A 26,414-nucleotide genomic window follows, 5' to 3' on the forward strand; every position below is an offset into this window, starting at 1 on the left:
AGGATTACCAGCAACAAGGTTACAGTCATACAGTCATAAGTGGAAAGAGATTGGTGATGGGAACGATGAGATTAATAGTAGTGCAGATTCAGTAAATAGTTTGACAGTGTTGAGGGAATTATTTGTTTAGCAGAGTGATGGCCTTCGGGGAAAAACTGTTCTTGTGTCTAGTTGTTCTGGTGTGCAGTGTTCTATAGCGTCGTTTTGAGGGTAGGGGTTGAAACAGTTTATGTCCAGGATGTGAGGGATCTGTAAATATTTTCACGGCCCTCTTCTTGATTGGTGCAGTATACAGGTCCTCAATGGAAGGCAATGGAAGGTTCATCGCATGATTTAGCCTCCAGTCCCCTAACCATCTTGGTTGCTCTTCTCTGCACTCTTTTCTAGAGTCTCAACATCTTTTTTTATAGTGTGGTGACCACTACTGGATGCAGTATTCTTTCTAGGTGTGGTCTTCCTAAGGCTTTCTAGAGTGGCGTTAGCAACCTCCCTCCCTTGATCTTGGTCCCTTAGTTCCAACGCATTCTGTTCACCCCCACGCGAAGCCTTGAAAAGGGAACCGGGGGCGGGGGGGGGGGGGAAGAGATCAACCGCGGCAAGAAAAAGAAAAATCCTTCAGCTGCCTTTTTTTCCCCCCCCCCTCCTCTTCTGGCACTCCACGGGTTAAGGGAAAAGAAGGGGCAATTCCTAGAGGGGCTCCGGAAGATGAAAGGGGCTGTGCGAGTTTAAGAGGCATTTAACCAAAAAAAAAAACCCAACAAAAAAAAAAAAGATAAAAGTTCCTTCCTGTTTTAATTTCCTGCAGAAGCTGCTGAATGGAAGATGGGAGAAGGTGCTGCTGCAGCTGCAGCTGCTGCTGGTGGTTCTGCTGGGAGCGCGCAGAGGGAATGGGGGTAAGCGCAGCAATGGGCTGGATGGAAGAAAGGTGTTGGGGGGGGGAGAAATGGGGGGCAGGCCGCCTTCCCTCTGCACGGGCTGGGCTTGGAAGAGATGCAAGGCAGGCAGAAACCCAACCGGGGTAGCTTTTCCAGCATTCTTGATGAACGTATCTTTTCTTTTATGTACACTGAGAGCATATGCACCAAGACAAATTCCTTGTGTGTCCAATCACACTTGGCCAATAAAATTCTATTCTATTCTATTCCAGGCAATAGTGTGTGTGTTGGGGGGGGGGAGGGAAAAACTCTCCCTGCAGCATTTCTGCCTTGCCTTTTCCATTTAGACAAGCAAAGCGGGGAGCCAAGAAAACGAGACAAGCCAACGGATGTGGAGGGACGCACATAAGGATGCCCTAAAATCCCAAAAGCAGGTTGCTAGACCTCAAGCTAATAAAAGGAGACGGTGAAGGGAAGAGCCCACCCACCCCACAAGAGAGAGAAGGGGTGGGATCCAACTGCACAGAGAGAGGTTTTTATTCCAGGGCAGTCTATCTTAAGGGATGGCACGAGGGGTGATGCATTGGGGAGCATGGTGGGACATTTCAAAGAGCTAAGTTAATAAAAGGAGACGATGAAGGGAAGAGGCGCCCCCCCCGCCCCCAAGAGATAGAAGGGGAGAATGGTGGGATCCAACTGCACAGAGAGAGGTTTTTATTCCAGGGCAGTCTATCTTAAGGGATGGCACGAGGGATGATGCATTGGGGGGAGCACGGTGGGACATTTCAAAGAGCTAAGTTAATAAAAGGAGACGGTGAAGGGAAGAGCCCACCCGCCCCACAAGAGAGAGAAGGGGTGGGATCCAACTGCACAGAGAGAGGTTTTATTCCAGGGCAGTCTATCTTAAGGGATGGCACGAGGGGTGATGCATTGGGGGGAGCACGGTGGGACATTTCAAAGAGCTAAGTTAATAAAAGGGGACGATGAAGGGAAGAGCCCACCCGCCCCACAAGAGAGAGAAGGGGTGGGATCCAACTGCACAGAGAGAGGTTTTTATTCCAGGGCAGTCTATCTTAAGGGATGGCACGAGGGATGATGCATTGGGGGGAGCACGGTGGGACATTTCAAAGAGCTAAGTTAATAAAAGGAGACGGTGAAGGGAAGAGCCCACCCACCCCACAAGAGAGAGAAGGGGTGGGATCCAACTGCACAGAGAGAGGTTTTATTCCAGGGCAGTCTATCTTAAGGGATTGCATGAGGGGTGATGCATTGGGGAGCACGGTGGGACATTTCAAAGAGCTAAGTTAATAAAAGGAGACGGTGAAGGGAAGAGCCCACCCGCCCCACAAGAGAGAGAAGGGGTGGGATCCAACTGCACAGAGAGAGGTTTTTATTCCAGGGCAGTCTATCTTAAGGGATGGCACGAGGGGTGATGCATTGGGGAGCACGGTGGGACATTTCAAAGAGCTAAGTTAATAAAAGGAGACGATGAAGGGAAGAGCCCACCCACCCCACAAGAGAGAGAAGGGGTGGGATCCAACTGCACAGAGAGAGGTTTTATTCCAGGGCAGTCTATCTTAAGGGATGGCACGAGGGGTGATGCATTGGGGAGCATGGTGTCTCTCAAGCTGGTCCTGAGCATTTTTATCTGGAGGGTGTGTGTGTGTGTGTGTGTGTGTGTGTATGTGATGGGTTGGCTTCGTGTTTTTTATAATGCAGGTAGACTTTACAGCCAAAATAGCAATAGCGATAGCACTTGGATTTATATACCGCTTCACGGTGCTTTTACAGCCCACTCTCAGCGGTTTACAGCAGGAGTCTCCAACCTTGGGAATTTGAAGGACTTCAACTCCCAGAATTCAAAATTCAGAATTCAAAGCAAAATTGGCTGGGGAATTCTGGGAGTTGAAGTCCTCCAGGCTTAAAGTTCCCAAGGTTGGAGCCCCTGGTTTACAGGGTCAACCTATTGCCCCCAATGATCTGGGTCCTCATTTTACAAATCTCGGAAGGATGGAAAGGCTGAGTCAACCTTGAGTCTGGTGAGCTTCGAACTGTCAAACGGCTGGCGGCCGGGAATCGGCAGAAGTAGCATGCAGTACTGCACTCTAACCAGTGCGCCACCTCAGCTCTTAAGGAGCCCAAATTTCTGTTGTTCAGTAAGAGTTAAGTGAGTTTTGCCCCATTTCACAGCCTTTCTTTCAACAGTTCAGAGATCAGCTATTGTCGGTTCGTACCGGTTTGGGCGAACCAGTAGTTGTGACCCACAGGTCGGATGGGCCCCACCCACCCGCCCATCCGCCCTGGCACTATTCTGTCCTGTATCTCGGCGTTTTTGAAGATGCGCGCATGCGCGGAAGGCACACGCTCACATTTTTGATGTTGAGAGAACCCGTTGTTACAACCGGCAGCAGCCCACCGCTGCCACAGTTGTTAAGTGAATCACGGCAGTTATTAAGTTGGTAACCGGGTTGTTAAGTGAATCTGGCTTCCCCATTGACTTTGTTCGTCAGAAGGTCGCAAAAAAAAAGGGGATCCCATGACCCTGGGAAACGGCAACCGTCATAAGTATGAACCAGTTGTCAAGCATCTGAATTTTGATCGTGTGACCATGGGGATGCTGCAAAGGCCATAACTGTGAAAAACGGCCGTAAGTCCCTTTTTTTTCAGTGCTGTGGTAACTTTGAACGGTCACTAAATGAACTGTTGTAAGTCGAGGACTACCTGTAAATAATAACGTGGGACGTGTGAAAACGGTATGGAAAATGTCTCATTTTTGTTTTAAAAATGCAAAAAAATTCAGGCCATGAACTACTTGTGCAAAAGTACAGGTGGTCTTGGACTTACAACCATTCATTTAGGGACCATCTGAAACTACAACGGCTCTGAAAAAAAGCGACTTACGACCATTTTTCAGACTTGCAACCATTGCAGCATCCCCAGGGTCACGTGATCAAAATTCAGGGGCTTAGCAACTGACTCATATTTATGACGGTTGCAGTGTCCCGGGTCACGTGATTCTGTTTTGTGACCTTCAAATGAGCAAAGTCAATGGGGAAGCCAGATTCAAATTTACAGCTGTGTTACTAACCTAACAACTGCAGTGATTCGCTTAAGAACAGTGGCAAGAAAGGTCTTAAAATGGGGCAAAACCCACTTAACAAGTGTCTCGCTTAGCAACAGAAATTTTGGGCTCAATTGTGGTTGTATGTTGACGACTACCTGTATTTGTGTGCACCTGCAGGTGGAGGGTGGTGGTGTGACCAAGGCCCAAGTAGTGATTACTAAACACAATTCAGTCCTCAACAAACTTATTTTATTAAAACAGCTGAGAATTAATTCATTCTCAGCTTCGTCCAAAACAAAATTCTTAATAACCAGTCCGTTGGCCTTATCACCAACCTTTGATGTCTTTGTCAACCTGCCAAAGGCTTTTCTTGGCAAAAACCCCACAAAGTTCAAGAGACGGCTTGTTGCTGCTCTTTTAAGCCTTATGGGAGTGGCCAATCATCTTCTGGCATTACTCCTAAGTTGTCCTTTTTTCTTCAGCTGCTCTTGCCTTCTGGCAGCTCTTCGCATGCGTGTACTAGGGACAGGCTCCTCTTGTTCCTCTGCCTCTCTGCTGTCCGCCTCTGGAGGCTCCGGAGTCTGCGCATCGCTCCCAGATGGCCCTGGCTCCATCTCTGCCTCCGATGCAGAGCCCTTGTCCGGGCCTTCCCCTGACTCCAGGACTGGCCCATTGTCCTCCGCAGACCACAACTGGTCTGCCGAAGGTGCTCCCTCTGCCTTTTAACTTTGCAGTGGTTCCTTTAACTTTGTTTTAATCTGGTTTTTCATTTTAGCTTTTGTATCATTTATTTATTTATTTATCACATTTCTATACCGCCCTTCTCCGAAGACTCAGGGCAGTTTACAGCCAAGATAAAATCGCACAGAAACAAACATTAAGAACATTATTAAAAATCTAATTCAAAATTTGACTGTTTTAAATGTAAAGTGTCCAGAAGCACGCAAGTAAGATGGGCAGTGTAGAAATTTGATAAAATAAATACAGTAAATATCTCCTTCACTTACTCTAATACTGCATGTTTCCTTGGATTTAGAGTTTTCATAAAGAGAGAGAACAGCAGCAAGAAAACTCAGATTAAAATTGTGCAATACGGACAATGATCACAGAGATCAGAGGTCTCCAAGCTTAGCAACTTTAAGGCTTGTGGACTACAACTCCCAGAAGTCCCCAGTCAACATGGGTCCACAAGTCTTAAAATTGCCAGGTTTGGAGACCCCTGGCACAGAGCATTTTATCCTTGGCCATTACTTTAAGACATGTGGACTTCAACTTCCAGAATTCCCTAGTAAAGTGGCTCAAGTTGACAGACCATAGAGGTTTGAATATTATTAACATTGTTGGGCAAATGTGTTTGTGTCCCTATTAAGTTATCTTCTTCAATTTCCTTAGTTCTTATTTTGCCATCAATTTGTACAAATATTAAGGCTTTCAGTTTATTGTTTTAGCAATTGGTTGATGGCCTATGTTGGATCCGAGTATAATTGAGTCGTTTAAAAAAATCTAATCATACAATTAGTTGGAATCAACAACTTAATTTTGGCCCTTATTCCCAAAATTCAAAGTGAGATTCAAAATTGTAAGCAATCAATGTGTAGTAAAGGTTCAAAGAGTGATGCTTGAGGCCTTTTGCAGCAACATCCTAAACATTTAATGAAAAGAAGGACTAGGGGAGGCATGATAGCAGTCTTCCAATATCTCAGGGGCTGCCACAAAGAAGAGGGAGTCAAACTATTCTCCAAAGCACCTGAGGGTAGAACAAGAAGCAATGGGTGAAAACTAATCAAGGAGAGAAGCAACTTACATTTTCTCTCTATATTCCTGTATAAAGTCACGAATCCATTCTTCTGAAAGAACCTTCATGGCCAAATTCTTACTGAGAGTCCCCTTCTCAAATACCTAAGCAAACTGAAGTAATCCAGCAGTCCGTTTAAATCCAAATAAAAAAAGAAGAAATTAAAAATAAGCAAAAATCCAGTCCGCTCTGCTTACAGTCCAGCACGTTATGATAGAGTCTCCATTCACTTTTGCTTTCTCAGCAACTAACGAGCGCCATTTTGTTTCAATGTTGATTGTAAGCGGAAAAAGGTTTTTAAAAAAATAGAAGTCAGATTTAATACTTGCAGTTATGACTGATCTCTTGTGTTTGTTCCGTCTGCTTATTAAAATCCATAGCAATCATTTGAAGCAGAGATGGTCGCTTTCTTCTCTTTCTGCCGAAGCAGAGACACGCTGGGTCTGGAGCTACTGCAGAGGGATTTCCAGGGAACTTTCCCCTTCGAGTTCCCCGCTTTCAAATCGAGATTGTAATTATCCAAAAATATGAATTGATAAAAAATTGGGATGTTTTGGATGAGAATTTGGAGGAAACTAATCAGTCCAATCAGTACTTGGAAAATGGAGTGGAGGAGATACAAGCAAAAGTGGATAAAAATGAAGATATGATCATGAATAAACAAGATGATGTAAAGAGGCTTTCTTTAAAAGATTTGGATGAAACACCTGAATTTGCATTAGGTTGTTTCCTGAACCGATAAAATACACAGGGCTAATGCTTTACAAGAGTTTTCTTTCCGGATTGATGGAATATATGGTAGTAATTTGTGGATTGCTGGACAAAAGGAACCATTAGGAGATATTGTGATTGACTTTTTAAAAGGAGTAATGAAGGAAAGACAGAGACTAATGCATCAAAAAAACCGGCAAGAGACAAAAGTATTATTCTTGAAAGAAGTTTTTTTAAAAAATATTAACAGATAAAAATATTAGTGTTCCTGAAAGACTATATGCAAGAAAGATCTGGAAGGGTTGATTATATGTTTGATATATATCACAAAAGACTAGATATTTGGAATTATATTGGATTTTTTTTCTTTTCTCTTAAGCTTGTGTACTAAGAAAAATGGCGATGGTCAGAGGAGGAAGGGCTAAAGTTGAATAGAGATTGTAATTTGCTGTATCGAAATTATGTAATGTGTTTTACTGAATTGTAAATAGAATACTCTCGAAAGACTTTATGTAAGAAAGATTTGGGGGGGAATTGGGTTGATTAGATGGTTTATAGAAGTTATAAGGGAGATATTCTCTGAATTGGATTTTTAAGCATTATCTGGTTTTAAATACTTTAGGATTAATCTGCTGTATTGAATATATTTTATCAATGTTAATTGTTATTTCTTGAAGGATTTTGGTTATGTAAGGGAGAAGTCAGAGCCAGAGAGGAAAAATTTGTATAATTGTTTTGGAATAATTTAGCTTATGTTTGTTTTTGAATTATACCTTATGGGTGTTCTGGGAAAGGGAAAATTTCGTGAATGATTTTGTTTTTGAACTATACCTTATGTTTGTTCTGGGAAGTCAGGGGGGGAGGAGGGTGGTTTTGGGGGAGGCGGGGGGGTGGAATGAGGGGAAGGGGGGGGAAAGGGGGGTAAAAAATTTTTGTACAAACTTTTTCAATGAAAAAAAAAAAAGGAGAGAAGCAACTTAGAACTAAGGAGAAATTTCCTGACAGTGAGAACAATTCATCAGTGGAACAACTTGCCTCCAGAAGTTGTAAATGCTCCAACACTGGTAGTTTCTAAGAAGAGATTGGACAACCATTTGTCTGAAGTGGTGTAGGGTTTCCAGCCTAAGCAGGGGGTTGGACTAGAAGACCTCCAAGGTCCCTTCCAACTCTTCTCTTCTCTTCTCTTTTCTTTTCTTCTGTTCTATTCTATTCTATTCTATTCTATTCTATTCTATTCTATTCTATTCTATTCTATTCTATTCTCTCCATTGTGTCAAGTCTCCATCATGTCAAGCTCAATTCTGATTTTGCAAACACATCCAGGGAGATTCTCCCACGCAACTACTAACACGATCCACTTCCTGTTAGTTATTTCAAGATTAGGCAAGGTTGCTTAGCCTATCTTCAATCACTATTCCCATTTGCAACCTAACAATCTGTTTCAGAGCTCCCAATATCCCCATAATAACTCCTGATTAATTTGGTTCTATATTCCTGACACTATTAATTTTCCCTTTTGGAGATTTTTTTTTCCCTTGACAATCTAATCTACAGGTAGTCCTCAATTTACAACCATTGTTTTAGTGACCGCTCAAAGTTAACAACAGCACTGAAAAAAGTGATTTATGACTTTTTCACACTGCGGACGGTTTCAGTATCCCTCGTGTTCACGTGATCAAAACTCGGACATTTGATAATTGACTCACATTTATGATGGTGGCAGTGTCCCAGGATCCTATGATTGCCTTTTCGGACTTTCTGACAAGCAAAGTCAATGGGGAAGCTAGGTTCACTTAACAACCATGTTCCTGACTTAACAACTGCAGTGATTCACTTAACAACTGCAGCAGGAAACGTCGTAAAATGGGGCCAAACTCACTTAACAAATTACTCACTTTGCAACGTCAATTTTGGGCTCAACTGTGGTCGTATGTCGAGAACTCCCTGCACTCTTGAACCCATACAGATAGTCCTTAACTTACAACCATTTGTTTAATGACGGTTCAAAGTTTCAGTGCCATTGAAAAAAGAGATTACGCTCGATCCTTGCGCTTATGATTATCGCAGCATCTCCACACTCACACGTTACAATTTGGGCATTTAGCAATCAGCGTGTATTTTACGGTAGTGTTGTAATCCAAGCCCAAGTAGGTAGTAGTAGCCGCAATCAGTTCAAAAACAAACAGACTTTATTAGAACAGCTGAGAATTAACTCATTCTCAGCGTCATCCATACTAAATCAAAACAAATCCTTCATAACATAATTTTTCAGTCTTATCACCAACCTTGGTCTAATTAGGCAAACTGCCAAGGGCTTTTCTTGGCAAAAGTTCAAATGCAGAAGACGCTGACAAGAAATAAATGCAGCAAGACAAGGAGCAAGGCTATCAAAGTTGTTTTCTGACAAAGAGCCCAAATGCCGTTGCTGGTCTGTTTTAAGCCTTATGGGAGGGGCCAATCCTCTCTTGGCCCTACTCCCGAGTCGTCCTCTTTGCTTTAGCTGCTCTTGCCTTCTGGCATCTCTTCTCATGCGTGCATTAGGAACAGGCTCCTCCTGTTCCTCTGCCTCACTACTGTCAGTCTCTGGAGGCTCTGGAGTCCTCACATTACTCCCCGATGGCCCTAGCCTCACCTCTGCCTCCAACGTAGAGCCCTCATCCAGGCCTTCCCCAGCCTCCAGGACTGGCCCATGTTCTTCCTCAGCCTCATCGCTGTCCAACTTCGTTGCCAGCTCCGCAGGCTACTGGCGGACCACAACAAGTAGTTGCCGCATCTGAAGGTCATGTGATCACTGTTTGGGACCTTCCCCCGCTGGCTTCCAACAAGCAAAGTCAGTGGGAGGGGCCAGATTCATTTAACGACCACGTGATTCACTTAAGAACTGCAATGATTCGCTTAACCATGCCAAAAATAGGTCATAAAATGGGGTGTCACTCACTTAACAACCAGCTGCTCGGCAGTGTCTGCCAGGGCAGAGATGGGCAGATGGTTGGTATGTCAGATTCCTTTTTTTCCATCGGTCCAACAGATGTTGCCAAGGTTCAGAGAGATGGCAGTTTGCAATCAAAGAACATTTGAAGGGTTGCGAGTTCCTAGTGTCTGCGCCAGGAAGAATACAGAATAACAGAGTTGGAAGGGACCTTGGAGGTCTTCTAGTCCAGCCCCCTGCTCAAGCAGGAGATCCTAGATACCATTTCAGACAAGTGGCTGTCCAATCTCTTCTTAAAAACCTCCAGTGATGGAGCACCCACAACTTCTGTAGGCAAAGCTGTTCCACCGGTTAATTGCCTTCACTGTCAGAAATTTTTTCCTTCGTTCCAGGTTCAATCTCTCCTTGAGCAGTTTCCATCCACTGTTCCTTGTCTGGCTAGGTGTTGTGACTCGTCCTCTCTCCTCTCCTCAACCGGGCCCCTCCTGTCTCCAACCGGGCCTTTTATCAGACTCCGAGTCTGATAATGAAGATGAACGGCCTGTCATGACTCCAGCCCGGAGAGGAGTCAAGGAGTGACAGGAGAAGTCCGATAAACCTCACTCATACAGCGTGTGTTCCTTTGGCTCAGCCTTCAGAGCAGGAAGCCAGCCAGGTGGTAGAATTACTCGGGCCTACTCCCTCTGACCCCTCCCTTTCCCAGACGTTGACAGCAGATCCAGCTGAAGACAATTCAGAGTAGGAGGACCCTCGCTTCCGGAGATCTGAGAGGCAACATCAGCAGAAGGAGGGGTGGGGCAGGCCTGGATAAATGCTGAGTCATGGAGCCACACCCCACAGCCTATAATAAAGGACCTGCTTTTGGCATTCCAACCTTGAGTCAAGCAAAGTCTTATCTAGTTTGCTGATATCGGACCCTATCGCTGAAGTCACAACTTGGACTCCTGCCTGCCCTGATAAACCTCGAAAGAACTTGGCAAGCTGCAGAGGCTTCGTTGCCAAGTTTGTTACAGACTTCCTTGACTCGTTCATCGGAGCGGGGGTGGGACACGACACTAGGTTCTATGAAGGCCAGAGATGTCACCTCTGAACCTTCCTTCCATATTTCAGGCATTATACAATTTACAACCACTATTGAGCCGGAAATTTCTGTTGCTAAGCAAGGCAGTTGTTAAGTGAGTTTTGCCCCATTTTATGACCTTTTTGGCCACAGTTGTGAAGTGAATTACTGCAGCTGTTAAGTGAATCATGTGGTCGTTACACGAACCGGCTCCCCCCCCACCGGTTGGGTTTTGCTTGTCACATGCTGGCTGAGGTGACAAACGGTGATCACGTGACCCTGGGACCGCGCGACATGCCAATGATCAAATGCATGAATTTGGATCACGTGACCCCGGGGTCATGCTGCAACAGCCAAGTCACAAAAAACGGTGGGAACGTCTCAAACGGGGATCACATGACACCCCACACATCCCCCGGGACGCTGCAACCGTCGTAGATATGTGCCCGTTGCCAAGTGTCTGAATTTTGATCACGTGAACATGAGGATAATGCAATGGTCGTAAGCATGAGAAACGATCAAAAGTCACTTTCTTCAGTGCTGTTAGAATTTCAAATCGTGCCTAACCGAATGACTGTAAACGGAGGCCTACCTGTAATTTTATTTATTTTTTAATCTGCGTACAGAATGGAATTACAAGTGCTGTAAAAGCTTGTTTGGGACCCGGTGGTTCAGTGGCTAAGATGCTGAGCCTGTCGATCGAAAGGTCGGCAGCTCAGTGGTTTGAATCCCCTAGTGCCGCGTAATGACGGGGTGAGCTCCTGTTACTTGTCCCAGCTTCTGCCAACCTAGCAGTTCGAAAGCACGTAAAAAATGCAAGTAGAAAAATAGGGACCACCTTTGGTGGGATGGTAACAGCGTTCCATATGCCTCTGGCGTTGAGTCATTTATTTATTTATTATTTATTTATTTATTATTCGTATTTGTATACCGCCCTATCTCCCGAAGGATTCAGGGCGGTTCACAGGCAAATAAAAAACATATATATACAAATTAAGAAAACCATTAAGAAACTTATTCAAAAAGCCAAATTATTAAAAATAGTATAAATATTAAAACCAATTAAAACCCCTATAAAATTTAAAAACTAGTCCAGTCCTGCGCAGATAAATAGGTGTGTTTTAAGCTCGTGACGGAAGGTTCGGAGGTCTGGAAGTTGACGGAGTCCTGGGAGGAGTTTGTTCCAGAGGGTGGGAGCCCCCACAGAGAAGGCCCTTCCCCTGGGCGTCGCCAGACGACACTGCCTAGCTGACGGCACCCTGAGGAGTCCCTCTCTGTGAGAGCGCACGGGCCGGTGAGAGGTATTCGGTAGCAGTAGACGGTCCCATAAGTAACCCGGCCCTATGCCATGGAGCGCTTTAAAGGTGGTTACCAAAACCTTGAAGCGCACCCGGAAGACCACAGGTAGCCAGTGCAGTCTGCGCAGGATAGGTGTCATGCCAGCCCCGTGACCACGGAGACGTCTTCGGACAGCGCGGGCTCTTCGGCTTTGAAACGGGGATGAGCACCGCCCCCTAGGGTCGGGAACGACTAGCACATATGTGCGAGGGGAACCTTTACTTTTACCTTTAAAAGCTTGTTTACTATTGTGGTTCCTTTTTTTACCATTCATTTCTGCTTCCTTTCTTTGTCTTTTTCCAGTTCCTCTGCAGAGACGGCCTATCCAACTAAACTAGAGTGAATGGCATAACCAGGGAAGCCTCGAGAGTGCCTGCCGCTTACCAAGCAACCTCACGCGAGGACCTGTTCAGGATTGACCGCCTCAGCCAGATGTTCGATCCAGCTGAAGACTGGGAAGTCTCTTAAGAAAAGAGGCTGGCTGACCACGGATGAGGCCTATCCAGACTTGGGACAAAATGGCTGCCAAGGAGGGGACCCAGTCAAGCTTCGGTCTCCGTTTTCATGCCGAACTGGAGCAAGGAATGCACCAGCGGATTAAGATGGAGGAGGAAGAGCCGCCGGGTTCCACGTCTGGAGAAGGCTTGGAGGAAGCGCCTCCTCACCTCCTGCAGGCTGGAAGCTTCCGGGAGTTCTGGCAAAGACCATCTGGAGACCAGGAAGGCGGAGATGGACTCCTCCAGCGGTGGGAAGCCCAGTGGCAGGAGTTTCTGCAGAAACTGGAGTACCCTCACTCAGAATGGGAGGCCCCCCAGTTGCTGGAGGAGCCCAGCCCCTGGGATAACACCAAGGCCTTCCTGGCATCTTTTGAACAAGTGGCCCAGGCCTGCCAGTGGCCCAGAGAAGACTGGATGGCCCGTCTCTTGCCTGCCCTGAGCGGGGAAGCAGAGCAGATCTTCAGCAATCTAGACACTAGAGACCGGGTGGACTACGACAAGGTGAAAGCGGCAGTCTTGAGAGGAGACGCCATTGCCCGGGAGCGCCAGCGACAGAACTTCCGCCGCTTCTGCTACCAGGAGGCGGAAGGCCCGAGGGGTGTCTACAGCCAGCTCCAGAAACTTTGTCATCGGTGGTTGAAAGTGGAGAGACACTCCAAGGAGCAGATTTTGGAGCTGTTGATCCTGGAGCAGTTCCTGGCCATCCTGCCCCAAGAGATGCAAAGTTGGGTCCGGGAACACGGTCCGGAGACGTGCTCCCAGGCGGTTGCTCTGGCCGAGGATTTCCTGCAAAGGCAACCCGCCGAGGCGGGTTGGGAAGAAGAGGTGAGCTTTGGAGTCCTCTTGGCAGCAAGATACTGTGGCTCAGTTCACCCAATAGGCTGAGTCCCAAATCTGGATTAACAGTTCTGTTCCTTAATGTACGATGGTGTGAAGGCTGAGGGTTTTTTTTGCAGCTGGCTGAAAATACAACACTGTTTTGCAGGAGCTCTCAAAGTATGCTGTGAGAACACAACTCCTTAAAATGATAAATTAATGTTGTGAAACACACACCCCTTGCCTCATCCAGGAAAAATGAATGGATTTTGGGGGGGGTGGCATAAGGGTTGGGAAGAAATTGAGTGGTGTGGTAGCCTGGAGGTGGAGCTCTTGCCTTACAATCAGGAGGCTGTGAGTTCGATCCTAGGTAGAGGCAGATATTTCTCTCACTGAGTCCCAGTGAGGATATATCTGCTGAACAAAACTCCGCATTGGCGACAGGAAGGGCATCCAGCCAGTAAACACTGAGCTACAGTCAGATGCCTAGATTCCATTCTGCAAGGAATTATGGGGTCACTAAAAGAAGATGATGATGGTGGTGGGTTGGGAAGAAATATAAGGTTAGGGGTTTTTTAACTAACAGAGTTGGAAGGGACCTTGGAGGTTATCTAGTCCAACCCCCTGCTCACGCAGGAGATCTATACTAGGGATTCGAACTGCCGACCTTTCTAATCGACAAGCTCAGCGTCTTAGCCACTGAGCCACCTAATCAATCATAAGATTGAGCAATACTGGTCTAAGTTGTCCCTGAATAGTGGTGTTATTAATTACGTTACTAATTGTTGATAACTATAGTCCTACTCTCAGGGAGAAAGCCTTGTTGGGGGTGTCCTTTAAATGTCAACCCAACTCCACCTTAGAGAGCACCTCAGTTTATGACTTATGGACTTCAGCTTCCAGAATTCCTTAGCCAGTAGGTGCTGACTGAGAGAATTCTGGGAGTTGTAGTCCACAAGTCATAAATTGCCAAGATTGGAGACTCCTGATTTAGGCCCAGTTTGATGGAATTGCTCGTCATAAAATGGATTTGTGGTCCAGCTAAGACTCAGGGGTTGAAGATAGCTGTAGTTCCTGTTCTTTGATGCCCCCCTCCCTCCGGCTTGGAACCTGACGAATACCACCATTTTCTTCCCTTCCCCTTAGCGCCTGTCCTTCCAAATCTTTCCTTTTTTAAAAAAAGGTTTTTATTTTTTTATGTTTTACAAACATATCAAATCAATGCGTGAACAGTGTGGCACCTGGGCATCATACATTCAAACATGAATAAAACTAGTAAAATTAATCATAGTTATTACATTCAATCAACTTATACAGTATATTTCTAATAATGATACACAATTATATTAAGTTGCAATCTGTCATTATTCAATTATTTCATGTTTTCTCTGATTATTATTTTTATTTTATTATATAAAAATGTATACACTACTATTCCCCCTTCTCTTATTTCTGTCATTTATTCTAACTTTTAATCATGTCATCCTTTACTAAAAAACATTTTCTTTCTCTCCTACTTAACTTCTAGTCATGTCATCTACCTAAAGAAAAGAAAAGAAAAGAAAAGAAAAGAGAGAAAAGGAAAAGCAAATTAGAACAACAACAAAAAATTATCTATCCATCATCTCTTACCTGCTTCAATACTTTAATTGCTGGAGTTTTTTTTACTTGCCTCTCAAATTCCACTCTTGAATATTTATCTCTGTCTACCTCTGCTCCTTGGCTATTTAATCTAGGTATTTCTCCCACCTCTGCCCTCTTTCGCTGCCTGGTTTCCAAAATTTCTGTCCAGGCCGCTATCTCCCTTTCAAATATATCTTCCAACTCTCTTTGTTGTTGGTGTTGTTAGTTGCGAAGTCGTGTCCGACTCATCGTGACCCCATGGACCACGTTCCTCCAGGCTTTCCTGTCCTCTACCATCCTCTGGAGTCCATTTAAGCTCACGCCGACTGCTTCAGTGACTCCATTCAGCCACCTCGTTCTCCGTCGTCTCCTTCTTCTTTTGCCCTCAATCTTTCCCAGCATTAGGCTCTTCTCCAGTGAGTCCTTCCTTCTCATTAGGTGGCCAAAGTATTTGAGTTTCATCTTCAAGATCTGGCCTTCTAAAGAGCAGTCAAGGTTGATCTCTAGGACTGACCGGTTTGTTTGCCTTGCAGTCCAAGGGACTCGCAGGAGTCTTCTCCAGCACCAGAGTTCAAAGGCCTCAATTCTTCGGCGCTCAGCCTTCCTTATGGTCCAACCTTCACAGCCATCCATTGCAACTGGGAAAACCATCACTCTGACTATTCAGACTTTTGTTGGCAGGGTGATGTCTCTGCTTTTTAGACGCTGTCTAGATTTGCCATAGCTTTCCTCCCCAGGAGCAAGCGTCTTTTAATTTGGCTGCAGTCCCCATCTGCAGTGAACTTGGAGCCCAGGAAAATGAAACTTTTCACTACCTCAGGGGGGAAATCCAGCAGGTTCTAACAGGTTCTGGAGAACTAGTAGTGGAAATTTTGAGTAGTTTGGAGAACTGGCAAATACCACCTCTGACTGGCCCCAGAGTGGGGTGAGAATGGAGATTTTGCAATATCCTTCCCTCAGGAGGGGAGGGAATGGAGATTTTGCAGTATCCTTCCCCTGGAGTGGGCTGGGAATGGAGATTTTGCCATATCCTTCCCCTGCCATGCCCACCAAGCCACACCCACAGAACCGGTAGGGAAAAAATTTGGATTTCACCCCTGGAATACTTCCATTTCTTCCCCATCTATTTGCCTTATTCCAAATCTCCTTGAAGTGACGTCTCCTCTTTCCTTCCAGGAGCTGGGACCCATTGAAGAGATTTCGCTGGACTTCTCCGAGGGAGAAGACTCGCCATCGTACGAGGCCGATGGGGATGTTCAAGAGAGAGATGTTGATTCCTTGGGTGAGAATAAACAAATTTTGCCTTCCTCCCTCCCTCCCTCCCTCCCTCTCTCTCTCTCTCTCTTTTTGGTAATAATCCGTAAGGGATTCACAGGAATACAGATCCTCGATTTATGACCATAATTGAGCTTGGAATTACGATGATAAGAGGTGCTGTTTGTCAAGCAGGTCATCATATAATTCGTAATATACAATAGTCTACGCCTTACGTCCACAATTGAATCCAAAAATTCTCTTGTTAAGCAAGATGGTTGCTAAGTGAATTTGATGACCTTTTTTGCCCCGGTGGTTAAGTGAATTACTGCCGTTGTTAAGTTAGTAACACGGTTGTTAAATGAATCTGGCTTCTGCATTGGCTTTGCCCTTCCGACGGTCGCAAAAGGTGTGACACCAAAACACTGCAGCCGTCATAAATATGAGTCTGAATTTTGATCCTGTGACCGTGGGGATGCTGCAATGGTCGTAAATGTGAAAAACGGTCATAAGTCACTTTGTTCATGCCGTTGTAACTTCGAATGGTCACTAAATGAACCGTTGTAAGTCAAGGACTACCTGTAGTTAGAGCGGTGGACTAGCATAATCTAACATGCAGCTTAATCAATCTAATTTAAAATTTGATCCTAGAGAAAGTTAATCTAGTGTCGCAGCCTGCGGAGCTACCTATCTAGATACTGGTACAGTATTGCGTAGTAGTTAGAATGGTGGACTCGGATGTGGGAAATCCAGATTCAATTCCCTGCTCCTTGAAGGAACCTGAGCCAGAGAACTCTCAAATTAGGTAACAGGGGAAGAGAAACGAACCATATACTCTTTTATCTTGAACGCCTGCAGGTAGTCCTCAATTTAGGACCACTTGGCAATTGGGATCCATTTGCAACAGCATTCTAGGGTCATGTGATCCCCATTTTTTACCTTCTCATCCGGCTTCCAATAAGCACAGTCAAGCAAGACGTTGGATTTCTTTAATGACCATATCGTTCACTTAACAACTGCAATATTTGCTTAACAACAATGGCAAAGGAGGTCATAAAATCTGTCCCCGCTTAACAACCACCTTGCTTGGCAACAGGCATTCTGGCCATAACTGTAGGACGACCTGTTCATTTTATTAATTAGATGTTAGTTTAGGTAGGTAGGTACCGCAATTTTTGGAGTATAAGACGCACATTAGTTTTTGGGGAGGAAAACAAGGGAGAAAAAAATTCTGCCTCTGCCTACCAGCATCCATCAGTATTCATCTGGCTCATGTCCTTGCAGCAAATAGCAAACAGCCTGGTCAGCTTCAGCAAATTATCGCAGCCTGATTCAGCAGGAGCAGCTGATTGGCAGGTGGATCGGCCTCCCGGAATACCCCCAATCAGCTGTTCCAGGCTGCAAGGATTGCCACAGACCATCGCCGCTTCTGTGCCTCACATTTTTGGCCTCTGAACACTCCATTTTAGATCCGTTCCAGGCTGTGGGGATCACCACAGCACATTGCCGCTGATCGCCGCCTCCACACATCCCATTTTTGGCCTCCACCTGGATCGGCACCGCCTGGAACCACCCGAAAACACTACGCATGGAGGCCAAAAATGGGGCATGCAGAGGCTGAAAATAAATGCGCAGAGGCGGTGATCAGTGGTGATGTGCTATGACAATCCTCGCAGTCTGAAATGGGTCTAAAACGGAGTGTCAGAGGCCAAAAACGCGACACACGGAGGCAGCAATGTGCTGTGGCGATCCCCACAGCCTAGAACAGGTCTAAATTTTAATTGTGGCCAATTTAATAAGTTTTTTAACTGTATTTTAATCGTATTTATAGTGTATTGTGTATTTTTTACCTGGCTGTGAACCGCCCTGAGTCCTTCGGGAGAAGGGCTGTATACAAATTTAAATAATAAATAATAAATAAATAAAAATAAAACAGCGTGCGGAGGCCGAAAACCTGATGCATAAAGGCTGAAAATGGCCGAAGGGTGGGGGCCGGCGGGTGGGCGGGTCTACATTCTATGTATAAGATTTCACCCTCTTTTAGGGGGAGAAAAAGTGTGTCTTATATTCCAAAAAGTATGATAGGTAAGTAGAGATAAATGATGAGAGAGAGGGAGGGAAGGATAGATGAGATAAGATAAGATAAGATAAGATAAGATAAGATAAGATAAGATAAGATAAGATAAGATAAGATAAGATAAGATAAGATAAGATAAGATAAGAGACAGAAAGACAGACAGACAGACCGACCGACAGATAGACAGAGAAGGAGCCATGCTGGATGGCTGGTTTTGCCTAATGCTGTTCTTCTTTTTATTATTTTTTATGTGATTGCCTTATTGAATATTTCCTCTTGGTTTTTGTGGGTGCAGGATGGTCATGCATGAATGAGAAGATGGCCCATGGCGAAAGTTTTGACCAAGTTTTCAACAGGACCCTGAAACGGGGGAGACTGGAAAACAAAGTTTCGCACTTCGGGGAGGAGGACGACGACGTTCTGCAGGGCTGGTACCGAGCCGAGAGGAAGAAAGCAAGTAGCCTGCAAGACAGGGAGGAATCCAGCTCTCCCCCGTGGGAGGGCGAGGAATTGCTGGACGGTCCCAGGGATGACGAGCAATTCCACGAAGGAAAAGACGCCTATCTGGCGGGTGGGTGGAGCTTCAGGCAGAGAGCCGACCTGATTAAACACGAGAAAAACGATCTTTACAAATTCTCTGACGATGGGAGGAGCTTCAAAGCGGTTTCCCGTGCGTTTCCACCAACGATAACGACGACGAGAAGAAGCCCCACCAATGCCCCGAGTGTGGCAAGTCCTTTATTGCCAGAGCTCACCTGATCATCCATCAGCGGATCCACACCGGAGAGAGACCCTTTGAATGCCTGTCCTGTGGGAAGACCTTCACCCAGCGCTCGAACCTCACAGTCCATCAGCGCATTCACACGGGCGTCAAACCCTTCCAGTGCTTGGACTGCGGGAAAAGTTTCAGCTTCAGCATATTATCGCAGCCTGATTCAGCAGGAGCAGCTGATTGGCAGGTGGATCGGCCTCCCGGAATACCCCCAATCAGCTGTTCCAGGCTGCAAGGATTGCCACAGACCATCGCCGCTTCTGTGCCTCACATTTTTGGCCTCTGAACACTCCATTTTAGATCCGTTCCAGGCTGTGGGGATCACCACAGCACATTGCCGCTGATCGCCGCCTCCACACATCCCATTTTTGGCCTCCACCTGGATCGGCACCGCCTGGAACCACCCGAAAACACTACGCATGGAGGCCAAAAATGGGGCATGCAGAGGCTGAAAATAAATGCGCAGAGGCGGTGATCAGTGGTGATGTGCTATGACAATCCTCGCAGTCTGAAATGGGTCTAAAACGGAGTGTCAGAGGCCAAAAACGCGACACACGGAGGCAGCAATGTGCTGTGGCGATCCCCACAGCCTAGAACAGGTCTAAATTTTAATTGTGGCCAATTTAATAAGTTTTTTAACTGTATTTTAATCGTATTTATAGTGTATTGTGTATTTTTTACCTGGCTGTGAACCGCCCTGAGTCCTTCGGGAGAAGGGCTGTATACAAATTTAAATAATAAATAATAAATAAATAAAAATAAAACAGCGTGCGGAGGCCGAAAACCTGATGCATAAAGGCTGAAAATGGCCGAAGGGTGGGGGCCGGCGGGTGGGCGGGTCTACATTCTATGTATAAGATTTCACCCTCTTTTAGGGGGAGAAAAAGTGTGTCTTATATTCCAAAAAGTATGATAGGTAAGTAGAGATAAATGATGAGAGAGAGGGAGGGAAGGATAGATGAGATAAGATAAGATAAGATAAGATAAGATAAGATAAGATAAGATAAGATAAGATAAGATAAGATAAGATAAGATAAGAGACAGAAAGACAGACAGACAGACCGACAGATAGACAGAGAAGGAGCCATGCTGGATGGCTGGTTTTATAATGCTGTTCTTCTTTTATTATTTTTTATGTGATTGCCTTATTGAATATTTCCTCTTGGTTTTTGTGGGTGCAGGATGGTCATGCATGAATGAGAAGATGGCCCATGGCGAAAGTTTTGACCAAGTTTTCAACAGGACCCTGAAACGGGGGAGACTGGAAAACAAAGTTTCGCACTTCGGGGAGGAGGACGACGACGTTCTGCAGGGCTGGTACCGAGCCGAGAGGAAGAAAGCAAGTAGCCTGCAAGACAGGGAGGAATCCAGCTCTCCCCCGTGGGAGGGCGAGGAATTGCTGGACGGTCCCAGGGATGACGAGCAATTCCACGAAGGAAAAGACGCCTATCTGGCGGGTGGGTGGAGCTTCAGGCAGAGAGCCGACCTGATTAAACACGAGAAAAACGATCTTTACAAATTCTCTGACGATGGGAGGAGCTTCAAAGCGGTTTCCCCGTGCGTTTCCAGCAACGAGAACGACGACGAGAAGAAGCCCCACCAATGCCCCGAGTGTGGCAAGTCCTTTATTGCCAAAGCCCACCTGATCATCCATCAGCGGATCCACACCGGAGAGAGACCCTTTAAATGCCTGTCCTGTGGGAAGACCTTCACCCAGCGCTCGAACCTCACAGTCCATCAGCGCATTCACACGGGCGTCAAACCCTTCCAGTGCTTGGACTGCGGGAAAAGTTTCTGCTCCAGCACCAACCTCAGCAAACACCAGAGCGTCCACGTGAAAGGGGCCCCTTACAAATGCTTAGCCTGCGGGAAAAGCTTCAAGATCCACGCCCATTTTATCGCCCACAAAAGGATCCACGCCAGGCGGAAGCTTCACTCCTGTCCGGACTGTGGGAAATCTTTCCTCGCCGCTTTACATCTCATCATCCACCAGCGAATTCATACCGGAGAGAAACCCTATAAATGCTTAGAGTGCGGGAAAACCTTCAGCCAGAACGCTCACCTCAAGGTGCACCAGAAAATCCACAAAAAGGGCAAGCGGTTTCAGTGCGCTGACTGCGGCGAAAGCTTCCACTCCAGGCTGAACCTCAGCCAGCATCAAACCCTCCACTCCGCCCAAAACCCTTATAAGTGCACCGAGTGCGAGAAGTCCTTCCGCCTCAACTCTCACCTGATGGCGCACAAGCGGAATCACGCCGCCAAAAAACCACACAAGTGCTCCTACTGCGGGAAAGCTTTCTTTACCAAATCCTACTTCATCATCCACCAGAGGATCCACACCGGGGAGAGGCCATTCAAGTGCTTGACGTGCGGGAAAGGCTTCAGCCAAAGCTCCCACCTGAACGTCCACAAGCGCACCCACACCGGGGTGAAGCCCTTCCCGTGTGCTCACTGCGGGCAGAGTTTCAGCTCCAGCACCAACCTGCTGAAGCACCAGAGAATCCACACGGGAGAAAACCTGTATATCTGCTCCGACTGTGGGAAAAGCTTCAAGGTACATTCCCACCTGATTGCCCATAAGCGAATGCACGCGGCCAAGAAGCCCCACAAGTGCTCCTATTGCGGGAAGTCTTTCTTCGCCAAGTCCTACCTCATCATCCACCAGAGGATCCACACCGGGGAGAGGCCCTACAAATGCTTGGCTTGCGGCAAGAGCTTCACGCAGAGCTCCAACCTGACGGTGCACGAGCGCACCCATGCGGGCAAGAACCCGTTCCAGTGCTCGGACTGCGGGAAGAGCTTCAAGGTGAGCTCGCACCTGCTCGCCCACAAGAAAATCCACGAAACGAAGAAGCCCCACAAGTGCTCCTACTGCAACAAGTCCTTCGTTTTCAAGTCCTACCTGATCATCCACGAGCGGATGCACACGGGCGAGCGGCCGTTCAAGTGCCTGGCCTGCGGGAAAAGCTTCAGTCAGAGTTCCCACCTTAACGTCCACAAAAGGACGCACTTGGGGAAGAAGCCCTACCAGTGTTCCGAATGCGGGAAAAGTTTCCGCGTGAGTTCCCAACTCTTGGCCCACAAAACCATTCACACGGCCAAAAAGGCCTATGTCGACCCGACCAGCAACACCAACAGCAACACCAACAGCAGTAACAACAACGGCAATAGCAATAAATGCCTGGATTGCGGGAAAACCTTCATTTCCAAGTCCTACCTGATCATCCATCAGAGGATCCACACCGGCGAGAGACCCTACAAATGCCTGGTGTGCGGGAAATGTTTCAGCCAAAGCTCGCACCTGACCGTCCATCAGAAGACCCACCGCCGGGTGAAGATGTTCCCGTGCTCCGAGTGCGAGGAGAGCTTCAATTCCCACATGAAGCTGTTGAAGCATCAGAGGATCCACATGAAAGGGAATCCCTTCCAGTGCCTGGATTGCGGGAAATCCTTTGTCACCAAATCGCAACTCATCATCCATCAGAGAAGCCACACGGGGGAGCGGCCGTACAAGTGCTTGGACTGCGGGAAAGGGTTCAGCCAGAGCTCCAACCTTATCCGGCATCAGCGGATTCACTCGGGGGAAAACCCCTATAAATGTTCGGACTGCGGGAAAAGCTTCTGTTCGCACGAGAATCTGGTTAAACACCAGAGAATCCACACTTAAAATCCTGAACGAGCTGTTGATAAAAGAGACTTACGGGCCGGTGTTTCTCAACCTTAGGGACTTTAAGATGCGTGGATTTCAACTCCCAGAATTCCCCAGCCAGCTTTGCTTCTGAATGTGGAATTCTGGGAGTTGATGTCCGTGCATCTTAAAAGTCATCAAAGTTGAGAAACCCTATTATGGATCATTAGCCAAGTGTCGACTAGAAAAACCCTACAGTGAGAAAATGCCATTTTGCTGTCACAACATGATAGTTTGCCGCTCATCAGAGCATCGGGATGTATCGTGTGAAAGCAGAGAAAAGGAAAAAAATCTCCCGGGAGGGGAGTTTCTCCCGTGTATTTGGAAGCCTTCACTCAGAATTTGAACTCAGTACTGTTTCTAAACTGAGGAGGGAAGAGGGTTCAGAGAGTGTTAATCTGCATCCATCAGCCAGCTTCAGAGGGATTCTTAAGGACCACCAGCCAAGCTGTTTCTTGGCAAAGGCTTCCCGTTCACGTCCGTTCAGTAGTCACTGCAGATGGGTTTCTTTTAATTAGACTTAATTCTCCCATCTTTTCTTCAGGCCTTACAAAGGGATCCCTCCTTCTATCTTATCTGCACAATTGATGACTCTGCCAGGAGCGAATCCAGAGATCCCTCGAGGGCCTTCCAAATCTAAGGATAGACCTGAAGCTGGAGCTCCATCGTCCTGCTCCGCTCCGGGATCACCACCGTTGCACTGATCTGGGAATCTCTTCTGCTAGCTAGAAATTATCGTTAATGTTTGTTTACCTTAAAGAAAGGCAACCCAGCTTTCTCCATATGGATTAATATCTCCGTATGTACAAAGATGGTGGGTGGTAGTTTAAAGCATGTCAAAGATGGTGGGGGTGGGTGGGTTGGAGCCTAGCCTTGATTCCTTCTGACTAGCATCACTCTCTGGGTCAGGGGTCTCAAACTCCATTTCATTGAGGGCCACATCAGGGTTGTGTTTGACCTCGGGGCAAGGTGGGCATGGCCAGCTCAACTTCACTCCTGTGACCAAGTGCTAAGGCAGGACTTCCCTCAAACCCTCATTATAGTCCTTCCTTCCTTCCCTTCTTTTTCCTTCCCTCTTCATTCTTTCTTCCTCATTCCCCTCTTTCCTTCTTTTGCCTTCCCTCTTCATTCTTTCTTCATTCCCCTCTTTCCTTCTTTTGCTTTCCCTCTTCATTCTTTCTTCCTCCTTTTCCTTCCCTTCATTCTTTCTTCTTCATTCCCTCTTTCCTTCTTTTCCTTCCTTCCTTCTTTTCCTTCCTCTTCATTCTTTCTTCTTCATTCCCTCTTTCCTTCTTTTCCTTCCTTTTCATTCTTTCTTCATTCCTCTCATTTCTTCTTTTCCTTCCCTAGGGCAACCCATGAGCCAGATCCGGCCCATAGGCCTTGAGTTTGACACCCCCTGGTCTAGATCTTAGGTTGACCAAGTCTTTCTGGTCACCTTATCTCAGGGGTGTCCAAACTTGGCCCCTTGAAGAGTAGTGGACTTCAACTCCCAGAATTCCCTACCCAGCATGAGCTATAAATATGAGCAAGTTGCTGGCTGGGGAATTCTGGGAGTTAAAGTCCACCACTCTTCAAGGGGCCAGGTTTAGACATCTCTGCCTTATCTGCTACCTTTTTTTTTTTCCCCCAATAGGGATTCAGTTTGGGTCCTCTTCACAGACACATTCCTGTCCCAAGCTCTGAGGGGATTCTTTTTTCACAACCTTGAAAAAATGGAAAGACCACTTAAGCCTGGAACTTCCCGAAGTTCCCTATTTAAAAAAAGGGAAAAACAGAGGCGGCCAGGAGAAAAGCCACAAAAATACTTCGTGGGCGACTCCCGGTGGATTTTCAGGGGCCACGAGAGCTAGTGTTTTCAATCGGATGTCTTAGAATCGGCACAGACGACTTTGAGGGACGACATTTATTGGGGAACTGTCCTTCCTGCTTTACCGAAGGGGAAAGCGGACTTCCGTTTGGGACACATAAGTGGCATCACTGCTAAGCCTTTTTTTTGGGTTCTTTCCAGGATATTAAAAAAAAACACGTTTTGAGATGGAAAGGTAGACCGTGTAAGGACAACGCTCTTCAACTGTCCACCAGGCTGGGAGTCTCCAACCTTGGCAATTTAAGCCTGGCGGACTTCAACTTTGCTGGCTGGGGAATTCTGGGAGTTAAAGTCCGCCAGGCTTAAATTGCCCAGGTTGGAAACCCCTGCACCAGGCAACAACCAAAGAGAAAAAAAACTTATCAATATGGTCATTGTAGGCAGCAAAATATGAATAATAGAGGGGGAGGGAATTGGTAAAAAGGAAGGGAACGTTAAGCTAGGAATTGTGGCAACACTCAACGATATTGACATGCCTTGGGAGTAGATGCTTGAAATGGGAACGTTGGGTTTGTTTAAGAACAACATGGACGCTGGAAGGAAGAGACTGTTTTAAGAACAAAATGGACACTGGGAAGAAGCGACTGTGAAGGAGAATTCAAAGAAACACTGAAAAATGTCATGCAAAGTGTAGGAAATGCCGTTCAGACTGCAGCGTTTTCGCCATTAGAACCGTTTTAACCTTTCCCGAACTTAACATGAGACACAGGCCTTTTTAACAGGGGCCGTTTTGCGTCCGTTACTTTGAATGAAGCGTTTCTCAAACGCTGTGTGGGACAGAAATGGGAAGAAGTCTAGCAAATGGGGAGAACTGTAGAAGTGGGAGACTCCGAAACAGACAGGTTGTTGTTTTTTTAACGGACGCTCAAGAAAAGGACAAAAGCTTCCACGTAGGTTGCCTTGACTTTCTGCAAAAGAAAGAACGATATGGAATTAAAACGAGACTCCCGTTGCCGTGCCCCCCCCCGTCCCCTCCACCGAATAGGGAAGAAAAAAATCGCTTCACACTTTGCCAAAATGAAAGAAGTGTAACTTCTTCGTACATTTCTTGTAAGTATGAAAAATGATAATAAAATATATATCTATATAAAACTTTTTAAAGTGTTGAGTACTTGTGACCTGCCTCAGACAAACTTCACCGTTTGGGGGGGGGGGAATCTCATACAAATTTATTTCAGGGAAGCTAAAATAGAACTTTTCAAATGCTGTTCAGACCCCCCTAAGATTGTTGCCATGGTTTTTAATATTTTTAGAGAACTGAATCGGGATTGAAATCTAAACTCAACCATAAATTTTCCCATAAATAAGCTTGTCCGCTTTCATTCTTGGCTGAGTCATTATTTTGTTTAAAACATATTATGGGAATTGAGCCTGGAATTCTGGCTGTGAGTCACCATTGTCGTACATTGAGGCATCACACAATTTGATCTGAAGTTACGACTTGTTTTTTTTTTCCCATGACGGTTTTTCTCAAATTTTAGTTTGTTCAGCAAAAGTTAAAACAGTAAACACCAATATATTTTTTTAAAAAAGGTGGACAAAAGAAGATGAAAAATACAACAAACAAGACACATTAAAAAGTGTCTTTAAAAAAAAGACTAGCATATATAATGTCCTCTCTAGCTGAATGCCGATTACGGTAATATAATACAACAGTGTTAGTTTCCTACCATTTGCGAAACAGGGCAAAAGAATTTTAAACTACCGTGTTTCCCCAAAAATAGAACCTCTCCTGATAATAAGCCCAATTGGGCTTTTGAGCGCATGTGCTAAAAAAGACACACACACACCCGAAAATATTTAAACACATGCGCAGCCGGTCTCCGCCATTTCCTCTGGTTAGGGTTATGGAGACTGAGCTGGAAATCAGGTAGAACAGCAAGAGGAGCCCTGTCTTGCTTCACATGCCCCAAAATAATAAGACCTCCCCGAAAATAAGGCCAAGCGCTTGTTTCGGGGTTCAGAAAAATATATGTCAGGGTCTTATTTTCGGGAAAACACGGTACTAAATCCCCCTATGTTTTTTTATGACAGTTCTTAAGCAA

General features: G+C 46.0%; 1 protein-coding gene and 1 long non-coding RNA gene across 2 annotated transcripts; both read left to right on the forward strand.

The window, feature by feature from the left end:
- The first annotated feature begins 778 nt into the window (after positions 1-778).
- LOC131192860 (uncharacterized) lies at positions 779-7,149 on the forward strand. Its single transcript, XR_009153802.1, has 2 exons — positions 779-893; positions 6,115-7,149. It is a non-coding gene; the product is annotated as an uncharacterized LOC131192860 (long non-coding RNA).
- Positions 7,150-10,337: 3,188 nt separating this feature from the next.
- On the forward strand, positions 10,338-23,687 carry LOC131189519 (zinc finger protein 585A-like). Its single transcript, XM_058165638.1, has 5 exons — positions 10,338-10,549; positions 12,076-13,094; positions 15,885-15,990; positions 18,335-18,709; positions 19,993-23,687. The coding sequence occupies exons 2-5, from the start codon at positions 12,264-12,266 to the stop codon at positions 22,476-22,478; spliced, it is 3,798 nt and encodes a 1,265-aa protein (XP_058021621.1). The 5' UTR covers positions 10,338-10,549; positions 12,076-12,263; the 3' UTR covers positions 22,479-23,687.
- The last annotated feature ends 2,727 nt before the right edge of the window (positions 23,688-26,414 follow it).

This window comes from Ahaetulla prasina, chromosome 2, assembly GCF_028640845.1.
Source record: "Ahaetulla prasina isolate Xishuangbanna chromosome 2, ASM2864084v1, whole genome shotgun sequence".
In the NCBI taxonomy this organism is placed as follows: domain Eukaryota; kingdom Metazoa; phylum Chordata; class Lepidosauria; order Squamata; family Colubridae; genus Ahaetulla; species Ahaetulla prasina.

Bases quoted from the DNA above. Each gene is read 5' to 3' on its own strand.
- LOC131189519 (XM_058165638.1), top strand. From the start codon at position 12,264: ATGAGGCCTATCCAGACTTGGGACAAAATGGCTGCCAAGGAGGGGACC. The intron at 15,991-18,334 runs GTGAGAATAAAC...TTGTGGGTGCAG, and splicing joins GAGAGATGTTGATTCCTTGG to GATGGTCATGCATGAATGAG. The intron at 18,710-19,992 runs GTGCGTTTCCAC...TTGTGGGTGCAG, and splicing joins GAGCTTCAAAGCGGTTTCCC to GATGGTCATGCATGAATGAG.